The sequence below is a fragment of the Epinephelus moara genome, chromosome 23 (assembly GCF_006386435.1).
Source record: "Epinephelus moara isolate mb chromosome 23, YSFRI_EMoa_1.0, whole genome shotgun sequence".
In the NCBI taxonomy this organism is placed as follows: domain Eukaryota; kingdom Metazoa; phylum Chordata; class Actinopteri; order Perciformes; family Serranidae; genus Epinephelus; species Epinephelus moara.
In genome coordinates this window covers 13,383,252-13,397,343 of record NC_065528.1, presented here as the reverse complement: position 1 = coordinate 13,397,343, position 14,092 = coordinate 13,383,252, and the positions used below count along the sequence as shown (strand labels likewise).

Below are 14,092 nucleotides of genomic sequence, written 5' to 3'. Positions count from 1 at the left end.
ACAGCCTCTCTGTTAACCTAACACTTCAAAGCTATACATTAACTTCATCAGGGCCTCTGGACTAAGGAGCGAAGGGGCTGATTATATAGGTTTTGGTGAGTCATGTAGCTGGTGGGCAGGTCATGTCGCTGCTCCAGCCGCAGCTATACCTACTCTGTCAGTGTCGACCCTCAGAGTCACCTCAGAAAACACTGGATGTAAAACAGACCAGCCCCCGAATCAGCCAATCCAAGCTGGAAACCGGCACTTTAGGAATACACAGACCCTCACAGAAAAAGAGAGCTCTCACTCTCCTTTAAAAACAGTACTTACACCACACACAAATATAAAATTTAAATACAACTGGTTGTAAGAAATGAAGTGATAAACCCAGGGAAATATAATGATTGGCTGTGTCAATTAAAACTGCATGACTTCGAGAGTCTAAAGGCACCGGTAAACCACAAGGTGTCCAGGATAAGGTTTGATAACCATAATATCACTTAACTTCTTGAATGGCTGCAAAACAAACAAACAAACAAAAAACTACCTTTCCCTCTAGTGTTATGTCTGTGGTTGCTTTGCCAAAGGTGCTTCATCCTCAGCTCAGTCAACCTTTCCAGTCAAAGCTAGAACATACTTTTATGATCAAACATTTTCTGCAGGTGTTCTCTGGAAATTCCATTTTTATTTGTTTCCTGTGAGGCCTATAGTGTCAGCTTTAATTAAACCTGAAGTAAGGAGGCCAAAAAAAGCTGTGGGATGTGTTGAAAATTCTAAAAATCAAAGCTGTTCATTTCTTTACTTTGTTATATTCAGTGTAAAACAGCGGCTGACATTGTTGGAGGTCTTTTACTTTGAAACTTCTTTGTTGCTCTCTGCACTCGCCCCTCCCTCAGCCTCCCTCGCACTGTAATTATCCCGCTTGTAATAAGTGACGCTAACTCCCATTAGCCTTGCTTGACGCTAGCATGTGTACCTCCTCATAAGACAAGCCACTTTGTCGGCGTGCCTGTAATGTTCCTCTGATCTCTTTATCTCTCCCTTATCTCTTTCTGTGTATTTGTTGCATGCAAGTGCATTAGCACAAGTTCATCAACATGCAAATTGCCCAAAGGTGAATTTATTTATGCAAATGAGAGGACGCACTGGCGGCGCACGCTCTGAATTGTGTAAAAAGGCTGGTAGCGGGATTGTGAGACTGTATTGCATAATGAAAAGCAGGAAAAAGGCTACAGTAAGATAATTTGCCTCTCTGCCGCAGCACTTGCTTCCTGAAATGGCGATGCATTTTGTGTGCATGACAGTCTGTGTACATTGACCATCCTCTTTGTTTAACTGGGGACGCATTTGTATATAAATTTACACTTATTACTCAGAGGATGTATTCTGCTTTTCTGAGGAATTTTAAAGTCATGCCATTTTTTTGAAGCTGTGTAGAGTTCAGGTTCAGGCCCGCTCCTGTGTCTTTTAGCCGCGCCCTGAGGTCAATTACACCATCTTTCCCTGTCTTCCCACACAGTCCTCCACAACCTTCAGACATCACCCCGACTATGTTCATGCACTGTGCTCTCTCTGCCTCACAGCAATTTGACATAGTTAACATTCTGCACGTTGCAGGTTTTCAGTCATTTTGCATTCATTTATTTAAAGAAATTCACAGATGTCGAACACTGAAGTCTTTCTTTCAAAGGTTCTACAACAAAGTTTTAGGAAAATGTGAAAGTTATGTCACTACAGTGCCTCTTTTATCCCCTTGGGTCTCTTTGATTTTAAATTCTGACAGGTTATGGGGTTTTCTTACTCTTGGCTGCTGCATATCTGGGGTGGGATTCCTGCGTTACATGGCATTTCTTATGTTTGTTATGCTAATTTACTATTCTTAAGAGCATGCCCTCATTCACAGCAGCCAGTATTTATTATGTCTATGGACATCATTTACAGTTTAATGAACTTGAAAGCATCATTTAAGATGTGGCGCTCAGTTTCTTACATAATATACATGTATGAGGTGTTTTCATGCGCCAGGTTCTACAACATTGTCCTGAGAGACATAAATAACAAAGAGAACCATTGTTGATGTGTGAAAAATGCACCCACACTATATGTACACTGACACCATTAAAACCTATCTGATCCCACAGTTGCCTCAGTCTCCCTCGGGCAATCAGTAATAATGTGTGACCTTGTGGTTGTTTATAGTGTGAGAGGAATAAATAAGCAAGCACTCGTACTTGACTTGGTTACTAAGCTTTTTCATGTTTACCTGTTTGAGCTGTGTCCCGCCGGAGTTTCTCTTTGTGTGACAGACAAATGAATAAACAGAGATATATTCATAGAAACCCAAATCTGTTTACGCACAATATTGTAAACACACATTTGCTACTATTTATATACAGTAATGCAGTGGCTGAGAAATGCATGATAATACAGACGCACAGCAGAAAACCAAATAAAGCATTCACTGTAGTAGGCAGAATTTCTAATGTATTTTTGCTGCATGGAAAAGTATCTCTAAACACCTCCCCTAAATAGCGATCTTCCAACCATAGCTTAGCAACCTTAACTAGAGGATGTTAGATGGTGATACTTAGAAATAGTTTAGAGTTATTCATTCATTCATTTCTGCAACGGCTTATCCTGGTACAGGGTAGCGAGTGTGCTGGAGCCTATCCCGTCTGACATTAGGCAAGAGGCGGGGTACACCCTGGACAGGTCGCCAGACTATCACAGGGCTGACAGATGGAGACAGACAACCATTCACGCTCACATTCAATTCTGTGGACAGTGGGTGGCACTGTGGTGCAGTGGTTAGCATTGTTGCCTCACCACCCTGTGTTGGGGGAGCCCCTCTGTACGGAGGTTGCATGGTTTCCCTGTGTCAGCGTGGGTTTTCTCTAGGTGCTCCGGTTTCCTCCCACAGTCCAAAGACATGCAGGTTAATTGGTGACTCTAAATTGGCCGTAGGTGTGAATGTGAGCGTGAATGGTTGTCTGTCTCTATAGCCTTTTTTTTAGATAGGAATTGTGTGAATTTGCAGGAAAGCCCAATCAGTCTTTTTTCAGCATTGGCAATATAAAAACAAAATCGGGGAGTCTTTTTTCAGCATTGGCAATATAAAAACAAAATCGGGGAGTGTGGCAAATTGCCGCCTACCTACTTTCTACTACCTACTACCTACTAGTTTCTGTCAGGTTTGCGTTTCCCTCTTGCTACTAGCTGCTCGCTAATCCCTGCTATCAGCTGTTTCCTGTTTATCCACCGCCAGTGGCTCACATGTGCGGTGTCATCAACAGCTCCTCCCACAGGTCTTCAACAGCCCCTCCCGTAGCAGAAGGCCGCCTCGGTCTGTTTAAACTAAAAAGGGTTCCGCCAATATGACTACCCTACGAGGCGGAAAACTGGGCGCGTTGGATCAACTCTCCTTTCTGCCTCTGTGTGTATAAAAGCTTGCAGCTTGCCTGCAAAACGGCCCAACATTCACGGAAAATCTGGCAGTGTAAAAGGGGCTTGATTGTCAGCCCTGTGATACTCTGGCGACCTATCCAGGGTGTACCCCGCCTCTCGCCCAATGTCAGCTGGGATAGGCTCCAGCCCCCCCGGGACCCCCAACAGGATAAGTTGTCACGAAAAACGAATGATTGACTGAATGAATTAGTCTAACTTGTATGTCTGTTGATTGACTGAATGAATTAGTCTAACTTGTATGTCTGTTGATTGTGGGGAGAACATGCAATCTCTGCACAGAAGGGCTCACAGAAGTTTGGAGTTACGTGTTCTTTTATTTCTGGCCATTTCCAAAACCTAAAAAAACCCAACCCAAAATTGTAAGAAATGGATTAAATGGTGTGGTCATCTGCTCTAGAGTAAATGCAGTCCAGCATTTCTTGCTAACTAGCCAACTACCTTCAGTAGTAGCCAAGTGCAACATCCAGGGCCGAAAAATAAAGTCATCCTTAAAGTGCCAAACGCTGCAGTTCCTCAAATGGCCACTTGAGGCTCGCTCCAAAAGTAAGTCAATCTCCATAGACCGTCATATAAGATTGCTCAACTTTACAGCAGAAATAAACATGTTCACAGCCTGGTCCAAAACGGTTTGGCATCTATAGCTAATTTTCCCGTTCATGTCAACTGTACCGAGGGTGATATTTATATATCTCATAATTTTTTTAAGGCTAAAAGTTGCACATGATTAACGCATGCATTTAGTGACAGGCTGTTTGCTCATATTTATATATAAAATGCTCCACAGGGTTCTTGTTATAAAATAAGTCAGCTTGACACATAATCAAGTGGAACTTGTTGCCTGCTTTATATCTACAGTATGATTTATTTAAATCTGTGCTGAAGCAGGCAAGAAGAGTAAAAGTAATGAGAAATGATTAAAGATCACAGTGAGATGACGGCATTCTCTTTTTATATATACAATATATTTTCAAAGACAGGGAGCGATGGGAATACGTCGCAGTGAAAGAATAAGCAAATAACAAGAATAGATTCAAATAAAGCAGAGAGAGCACACTGAGTAAAAATGCTGATAGGAAACAGTCCGTAGGAGAGTGAAGGAGAAATGTAACTGTAATTACGTTTTGGACCAAGGAGAGCATGAAGTCAGGCAGAACTGGCTTCATCAGCGGAATCCTAAGAGCCTCTCACTAGTCACTGTATGACCTCTGACCTCCTGCTGTCCACCCGCACTCCACCAGCCATGGGCTACAGTCCACTGTGGGGAGCCGACTAGCTGACACCGTGGCCTCTGTTCCTAAACTTTAACCAGCAGTAGGAGGGAAGACAAGACTCATCAGTCAATCATTGTCTACGAGAGATGTCATCCTCAACCTCCCTCAGCCCCCATAACTACGCTACCCAGCATGCCGAGCTCAGTGCCAGCTGGACAGCTGCCCTCGGTTGAAAAGTTCCATGTTTGGGGGTTTTATTCCTGTTGTTTTTTGTTTGGTTTTATGATTCTGAATTTCTCTCCTCTCTCCTCTCCCACTGCGATAACTCGCCCTGACAAACGACTCTCCCTCCCTCCCACCCACCCCTCCGCCGAGCGACTCTTCCTCTCCGTGTGTTTGGTGAAGTCGCTAATATTAGGCAGAGCAAGTTCATTAGTGTAATTTAACATTGTCTAAAGTTGTTCCACTCTCTTCCTCTCTGTTTGGCAGCTAGCTAAGATCTGTCACCATGATGCATTCGCCGTTAATGAGCTTGCCTTGTTTATGCTTTTACAGCAGCATGTGATAATTAAACTGCAGAGACGAGTGTGAAATAATCACTTTGTGTTTACTTCACGCTCTGCTCATGCCGTGGTGCGTGTGCAAAACTGTCATACGTGCATGTGTGACCAGTGGAAGACAGGTGTCATTCAAGCGCTTGCTGCACTAAGCGCTAATGTGTGTGTTCTTGACTCAAAATAACTGACATGATTTTTCGCCAGTTAAAGCTTTATTAGAGCTTCATATCAGTGTGTGTGTGTGTGTGTGTGTGTGTGTGCTTGTCAGTCAGCCCTGATTAAGAGCACAGAGTGTGAGAGAGGAGGATGCTATAGTTCCTCCCTAACTGGCTTTTCTCATAGATTCTCTGACAGCTCTTTAATTATAGCTCTATTATGAAATGTGTGTGTGTGCCTGTGTGTGTGAGGGAGAGAATGAGTGTCATGGGTTTGATGACTATGAAATAGGGACTCGCTGAATACTGAGTGGTATTTTTAATCTTTTGTTATGTAAAGAAGCCTAAAACAAACATTTATCAAGTACAGAGAAAGGAACAAAGGCAGTGTCACAGCCTCATATGCAGCAAATTTCCAGCTGACATTTCTGCTCCTCATCCATTCTCGTTGGCGAGTGTTAATGTCAGACCGCCATGCCATGACACTGACACTGACGCCGACATTTGAACTCCACATCGAGAACATATTGAGATCCCCAGATGCAACGTATGCCCCTCTCTCTGTGTGCTTTGTCGGAAGTGAGAACGCAATCTCAACCAATTACAGGAGGGGAAAACAAAGCATATTTGTGTATAGCGAGACAGATGTGGACATCTAACGGCCAGCTGATGTTTATGTTCGGAAAGTCAAGCCTAACGCGACAAACTGAGTGGAAAGCGCAGCCCTGACTGATGACTATATTTCTACTCAGCTGTTTCTCGGTGTGCTCTCAGCTGTTATTGATACCAGGGAAGTTAAGTTAAGGTAATGTGCACGGAAAAATCCATCATACCTACCTTACAATAAATCTGCTGCTATTTATTCTATTTTTCCAAAAGCAAGAATAGATACATAGCTTATTCCTCTCTGACACGTGATGGTGACATGTTCCCTCATCACGGTATACAGATACTAGAAAGGTATCGCATTATCCTGCCATTGAAAACCATACAATACCCCATGTTGCTGGTACCAGTGCTTTAAGAATGTGTTTTAATAAGAGCTGTATTTCCTGTGATATGCTGTGAGTTGCGTCAATGTGCAACAGCCACGCAGTGTCTGCAGGGCTCGCTCCGGGCAAGTAAACTGTGTGTTCGGGCAATGCCTGATGCAGCTGTCTGATAAGGCAAGTGCAAATTAAACGTTATGGCTACTCTAATGTTATCTAGAGCTTTTCCAGCTGAGCTGCATTCACAAGTCTATCTCATCACCAGGCGTATAACAGGACTGATGAGAAAGATCTGACTGACTGGACGCTGTAGAAGTTAACTCTGAGGTCTTTGACGTCATATACGACATAACTTTACTAACATTAAATATCTCTGGAATGCTGCATGTGGGAGACTTACTTTTTTTTTTGCCCAGAACCTAACGCTAAACATTGTGCTGTTACAACGAGGACCCTTTCAGAAGCTTTGAAATCCAGCCTTGAATTGAGGTGTCATTTTGGAGACTTTGCAAAATAAATCCATGATGATTAACTCCACACTGACTTTCTTCAGTGATTATTTATCTGTTTTTCTTTGTTGAAAACAGTTACTTTTGTTGTTAGCCTTTCACAATGCCTAGGTTGAGTCTGTTGACCAATCAGAGGCTGTGTTTCTGACTGTGTGGCCGATATTTGGCGAACATTTGTGCACATTTCATTTTTTTATTTTTTGAATTGATAAAAAAAAATAGAATTCTACGTTCCGTTACTTTCTTTCTTTGCCTCAAGATGTTTTACACTTTTGCCTTGGTATCGTGTCAGTATCAGTATCGAGATATTTACGCAGGTATTGTATCGAATTCGGAATTTTGACATTGTGACCTCACCACAATGAACATTGCCATTGTTGTTTATGTCTGGCGCTGGAAAAACATGCATTCAAACTAGGGATGTTCCTGGCGACTAATTTCCCTGTTGACTAACTGAAAATTTAGTAGTCGAAACATTGTCCCCAAAGATATCGTGTGCATTAAGAGCCCTTGCACGTCGGATTTTTATTGTCCCTGAAGTACGAGACACTTTGCGCCATGTATGAATGTGAACATGACGGCAACTCAGGCAAAAGTTAAACACTGAAATAACATCTAAAATAAATAAATTGCCTCTGAAATGTGGGGCACAATAAATCTTGCAGATTATCCGACGGAAATAATAGCGATTCACTTTAAAGTTAATAAAACCACATCTAAATTATGATTAAATTTTGGCTGAAATGAGAGACGGCTAACAAAAAATATAATATCTCAAAAAAGATAAATTGCTGCTAATTTCATTTTCTAGATCAAAGTACTGCCAAACTGCGCTGGTTTTGCGAAAGGACATCTCTCCATTTGCCCACCGTGCTGTTTTAAAACTGCAGTCTACTCGAGCATTACCGCAGGGAGGGGGACTGCTGTCTGACGGCTCTGTAGCCCCCACTAGTGGCAAGCGGCTGCATGACAGTTAAGCAGCCTTGTAAATAAATAAAACACTAATTGGTTTAGCCGACTAATATTTCTGGTGCTGATTAGCGTCCGTCCCTAATTCAAACCAAAGGTGCATTAAACCTCTGAGAAAAACTGCTTCAAACACATACACTACTTACTCCTGTTTGACTGGTATTTGCTAAAAGCTATAGTACCCAGCTGTTTGAGAAAATTATTAAGCCTTTTTTTTTGTTCGTTTTTTGAAATAAAAATATATATTCGTGACCTTGTGAAAAACTTCAATCTATCTTTTATGGTGACATCTTGAGAGATGGAAAAGAAATCAGTATTGCCAGCCTTACCTTTCAAGTTTGAATGACAGGAACTTGATTTATTCTGCTCTTCCTTCTGCCAAATTCTTGATGCCACAGTAACGACAGGTTACTAAATTCTCTGTCCAATAAACCAGCAATTTATTGAGTTAATGCGACATGTTTATAAGTCTACCACTCCATCTAAGTGGCAGCCTAAATTAACTAAACACAGATTTACAGTAAAGTCACATTAGGACATGATTCATATTCTAGAGGAGGGTAATCAAATATTTACTATTTTCCTCCTAACTACATCCATATTAGCTATTGTCAAATTGCTATTTTCATGTAATCATGTGAGAATGTTAAACAGAGGGTATGAGGCTTAACAGGAAATGCAGCATACATTCTAAAATAGAAAGTTTCTGTTGTGACAGGGTTTGAATTATGCTAGGATCCATGTATCCCTGGTAAGAGCAGTTTTTTTAATTCACACTGTTGTGTAGTGGAAGAAAAATCACACACATCTGTGCTTTTTATAAGATTAAAATGAGCCTGTGCAATATAAAAATCATCATACTTCTCCCTGATAAAGATGAATAGTCACAATTTTATTAAAAACGCCACAGGGGTTTCGCTCAGATTGACCTTGTTTGACAGAGATAAACAAAAATACAGTTTTAATCAGCTCCTAGTGAAAGCAATAAGGACATAATAAACACACTCTGTATCTTACATAAATCGGCTGCCTGTCCTCACCTCTGGATGCTCGCGACCTACAGTGAGCGCACACGGTTTCTCACTGGACTGACATGCAATTGCTTCGGAGCTTTATTTAACTACGAATACACTCCCTTTACTCGTCTTGGTTTGGTGTGTAGCTTTTCTCTGACAATTCTGATAGCTCCGTAATTACATCTCTATTATGAGGAGAAGGGGCCGTGTTCGTGATGGCTGTGCGTGCGTGTGACACTGACTGCAGTAGTTATTAACACAGACGGCAGCTATGAAGGAATCTGTCTATCTACACGCTTGTCACTGTCTCCACCGCTGTAGCCAGATCCCTAAAGGGATTACTCAGCTCTGCTATTTTCTTTTGCTTGTTTACACAAAGCAGTCGAACTTTAATCTATGTGGGATATTGTGTTTAAACAAGAAATGTGATTATTATTATTATTTTTTTGACAGAGTCTGTGCACCGCCACATGCAGCAGTACGAGGTGGAGTACCTGCAGTTTGCCTTCCGCTGGATGAACAACCTCCTGATGAGGGAGCTGCCACTACGCTGCACGATCAGACTGTGGGACACCTACCAGGTAAACACACACACACTCAGCAAAAGCTACTGTGCTTTTTGTAATCTGTCCATTTCTATCTATGTGGCTCTGCATGGGATCTCAGAAATGGGGATATTCTCTGATAATGACATCTATGATTGCCTTCAGAAGTGGTTTCTTTTGTAATTCCCACCATTATATCCTCGCCAACCTGAGCGGCGTGATGCAACATAACACCGATATTTACTTTTTCATCATGGTATTCAATTATGACAGCTTTCTCTGTGGTAGTCTTAATTATACAGATCTTATAATACAGCCTAACTATGCCGCTCAGCCTCATCACACAGCCGCGCCTCTGACAAATTTACACTTTAGTGGTTAGTTTAACAGGGAGAGTTGATTTGTTCGGAAAAAGAAAGGTTTAAAAAATAAGCGAAGAAGATATTTTGGGTGAGGGATTGTAAAGGATTAGTCGATTCGGTAATGAAACAAAGATGTCAGTGGCCTCTTTCATGCATGAAACAAAAGTTTTTGCTATTTAACTTATGGTTTAATTTTATGGCTGCTCTGTTCTTTTGTTTGAGCATGTGTGTGTGTACATCAAAGTAAAGCCTATTACTGTGTTGACCTAGATGTGTAAATGTGAGAGAGCAGGATCTTAATCCCACTCAAACACATCTGGACCTGCTCACTCCGCTGCCCCTTCACATTTACACACAGATTAATAGGCCGCACCTACAGTTACATCAGATTGTTAACCTCACTTGGCGTTGTCAATAACACCTAATGGTACTATTGATTCAGTGGAGTGTGTGTGAGTGCTGGAGCACGTGTGGATAGCCCAAGGCTTGAGCTGAGTACATATTATAAGGGATTTCCCAGTTGATGTAGAGGTTGAGAGTGTAAGACATGCAATCACAGTGTTTGATTAGATGAGAGGAGAGAAGGAGCATGAAGATGAACAAAGAGCTTGGGGTGGAGTTTAAAATGAACTCCTCAACTGTGGTCACTTCCAACTGATAGTTGGTTTCACAAACATATGTATGTATGTATGTAACAGTGTCTGCAGCTGTCTGCCCAAGTTTCTCTTTCTACAGCTTTTTGTCAGCATCTTTATCATCAGTCATACTCATTTTTTGTTTAAACAGGATGACATAAAATGCAGATGATCCTTGTCATATTGACTCGTCGATGTTTGCTTAGCTCAAAATCTGCCATTCCCACAGCACTGAAGCCACTGTGAGCCCTTTTTAGACTGGTATTAACATGCGTCTTTGGCGATTGGATTACAAGTGGACAGCTCCATGTCTGTCTGTTTGCACCTGGCATTAGAATGCGTCTCTGCATGTGTCTCAATGACCATGACCAGAAAGGTCATTAGTCGGCAACGTTTTAACAGTCGCTTGGTCGCAAAAACAAACGGAAACTCTATTAGGAGCTGTGTTGTGTCAGAATAAATCAAAACCTATATGACTGGACCATGTGGGAGTTTAATTTGAAAGGATGGACACAGGAAGTGACCACGCTCAGCAGTCAGACAGGAGTCCCGTTAATTTCCAGTGCTGGTACCTGCAGTTATTCCACAGGCTAGTTAATAACATGTCGGGCAGGAAATCCAAAGTGTGGGATCATTTTGAGAAGGTGAAGGATGAACCCAAGCTGATATGTAAACTCATCTTCATTAGTCAACTACAAACATGACGTATCATCTGAAACATGGAAGTAGCTACATGCCCATTAGCCACTTAGCACATGTAAATAACAGACAACAGCTAACATGAACAACAGCTCCCTATGAAATAAAATGGAAGAAAACAAACGAATTGACTGACAGAGAAGTTCAGGCTTTACTGCGTATATTTGCGACAGTGGAAATACAAAGTGACGTACAATAGACTGCAGCTGAAGCCATCTTACATCACTTCACAGTTCTGTGTGCACTGCAAACACAAACGGAAAAAAAGCCCTTGGTATGTAGCTCCCGAGGGAGCTCCCCACTGTGCAGCTCCTCTGAGGGACTCCCCAGAGCTGTTTGGTACGAAAACACCTGTAATGTGGTACAGCTGCTTCCCATTTACACAAATGCATACAGGTAAATTAGTGCCTATATGTGACTCTAGGTTGCAGTTAAGAGCTCCAGAAGATAGTAGATGGAGAGGAGTTAGTAGATGGGCGAGGGGAAGCAAATTTAGATGGGTAGGAATTGAAGGAGTAAAGTGGGGATAGAAAGTGAAAGGGGTGCCGGTGTCAAGTAAAAATAGACAAGAGCAAGACGGGAGAAAATGTAGCGAGAGAAAAGTGGAAAGACTTAAAAAATTGAAATAAGGGCACATCGCAGTTTACAGCTGAAGTGCTTAGTCCGCAGCCTTCAACAAACCATAGCTTGGATGAATAAACACCAAATGAATCTTGTCTAAATCTTTCTGAACTCTAAGTGACTGAACTTTGGGCAGCGTGAGATAGATTGCAACTGACAGTTAAAAGCCACGTAACGGCGAGGATGGTATTTTTCTTTTCCTGCCTCACTTGAATTAAAACACCGCGGCCATTTCTGTGTCAGATTTAGTTTGTCTCCCGAACCCTGGACTGCTGATAGAAGTCCATTGCTGGCTTGTAAAATACGTTCTGCTAATTGTTTGTAACATTTTACTTCACTGCACGCTCAGGGTGGAGCAGGATGGCATGATGCATGACTCTCATTCCCCAGTGATATTATATAATTGAAAAATAGCTTTTTTTCCCCATCATCTTATGAAACTTTGAGTCCTTGAGCTTTTAGTTTTACATATTTTTAAAATTTCAACGATGCAAATGATTGAATAAGCACTTCAGTATTTCAACATTACCACTGCTTCCAAATATTCATATTACTATAATCCTACTGACAGTAATTGATCCCTGCCAGCAAAGATCCTCTTCATTTTCTCTGTTCTCGATGACACAAATCTGCAAGGTCAGCTGTAGCGCAGTACTGCAAACCTGAAGAAAAAAAAAACGAGTCCTGAGCACTCCAAGTCCTCCACTTTATGTGCACTCTCTCCACTCACATGACTTATGTGGGCATCAGTGATTAGGAAGCCAAAGAATCACATTTTTCTCAGAAAGAACACTCGGCTCGGCAGCATGCTCTACGTTCTCATGAACCCACTTCCTGGTCAGCCATCCCTTATGATTAGGCATTTTACGCCAGTGAAGGATTGATACTAAATCACTGCAGTGCTCTCCCATTTGGGAAGTTTTTTCTTTCTGGTGCATTTTGACTGAAACTTCAGCCAGCTGGCAGGAGAGACAGATGCATCTAGAGGTATAGAAAGGAACATCTTGCAGGTGTATTTAGGTGTAGACAGAAAGTGCTTTACTTTTTCTTTTGCTTGATTGATGGACACAGGTTGTGAGGAGTGGAAACGGCTGAGAGCTGGACATATGGGGATACATTTGTTTTGCACATATGGCTAGGAATGCATCAAGAGAATTGCATTGGAACAAAGTGGGTGACCTTTACAATACTCTGATTAGCCTGAAACAGTAAATGGACTCATAATTGAACAAAAGCTTTACGGCTTTACTGTGCCCAGCTCTGCTGTATAATGGCCTCTATTATAGGTGAGTCCGCATGGTGTCCATAGTAACAAGCTGTAATTTTTTCATCGTGCATCAACAGTAATGAGCTCAATGACAAAACTAATCACCATAGTAGTAATAGAAAGAAGGAGTAAAGGAAAACAAATAAAGGACAGTAAAACAATCCAGTGAGCAAACTACACTCAGAGAGACATATCAGTGAAGGAACCAGAACGTCCTGCTTTCTAAATGAATGTACACCATCATAAAAAATTAGACCTCGTCCTGACATTTAGTTACAATTCATGTTCCTGAACATAATTTACAGTACATCCCTACTTTGATTTTAAATTGTTTTGCTGATTTGTAGATTTACGCAATGCAAGTTTGTTTAAATTAGAGATACATCTGACACACTAAAAGTACTTGAAGATAAGGAAAATATGTAGTTGGGGGGGAAATATGATATGGTTAGGCAACTAAAACAGGAGGTTATGGTTGGAAAAGATTGCTCCAGTGACTATAAAATTAAAAGCCTATATTATTGCTTTTGAGACAAAACAGAAGCTCTGGTCTCCGGTAGCAAAATTTAAACTGTAGCACATTCATGCAGCCACCAAATTGCCCTCAGGACGTTGATTTTTGCTGTGTTACATGGCACTGAGAGGGCTTTCAACTGTGTTCCCAGTGTAATCTTGTTGAGGGTGCTATGAGAGTATGGTCTTACTGGGGTCATTACTACAAGTCTTTGGCTCTTGCATACAGGGAGGAGACCACAGAGCAGAGTTGGGACCAGTCCAATCCAATATCTATTGGGTTCTGATACTAACATAATTCAGTCATTGGATATTGGACTGACATGTTAATCCATGTACAGAACCATATTCCATGGTCTGATGTTGATTACCATGCATATAATCTCTCAAGACAGATTCTGCAATTTACATTGTAGAATTGAGTTTGAACGATGCTGCGCTTTAGCCAATCACAATGGAGGGGGCAGGGCCGAGACGTGCAGGTGTCCCCAGGAAATGTGTACCTACAGAAACAGCAAGCTCCGCGTCCATGGCGACCGCTCCACCCAAAACGCCGTCTCGTCAACGTGAAAAAAATATTTTTTCCAGCGGATGTCT

At 41.7% G+C, this 14,092-nt stretch overlaps 1 protein-coding gene across 2 annotated transcripts in view; it reads left to right on the top strand.

Moving 5' to 3' along the window:
• Positions 1 to 14,092, top strand: part of tbc1d22a (TBC1 domain family, member 22a) — a 205,482-nt gene that overhangs the window by 129,069 nt on the left and 62,321 nt on the right. For both annotated transcript variants that reach the window (XM_050036699.1, XM_050036700.1), the window contains exon 12: positions 9,307 to 9,434. In XM_050036699.1, coding sequence (XP_049892656.1) covers positions 9,307 to 9,434 — 128 coding nt within the window. The remainder of the gene's footprint in view (positions 1 to 9,306; positions 9,435 to 14,092) is intronic.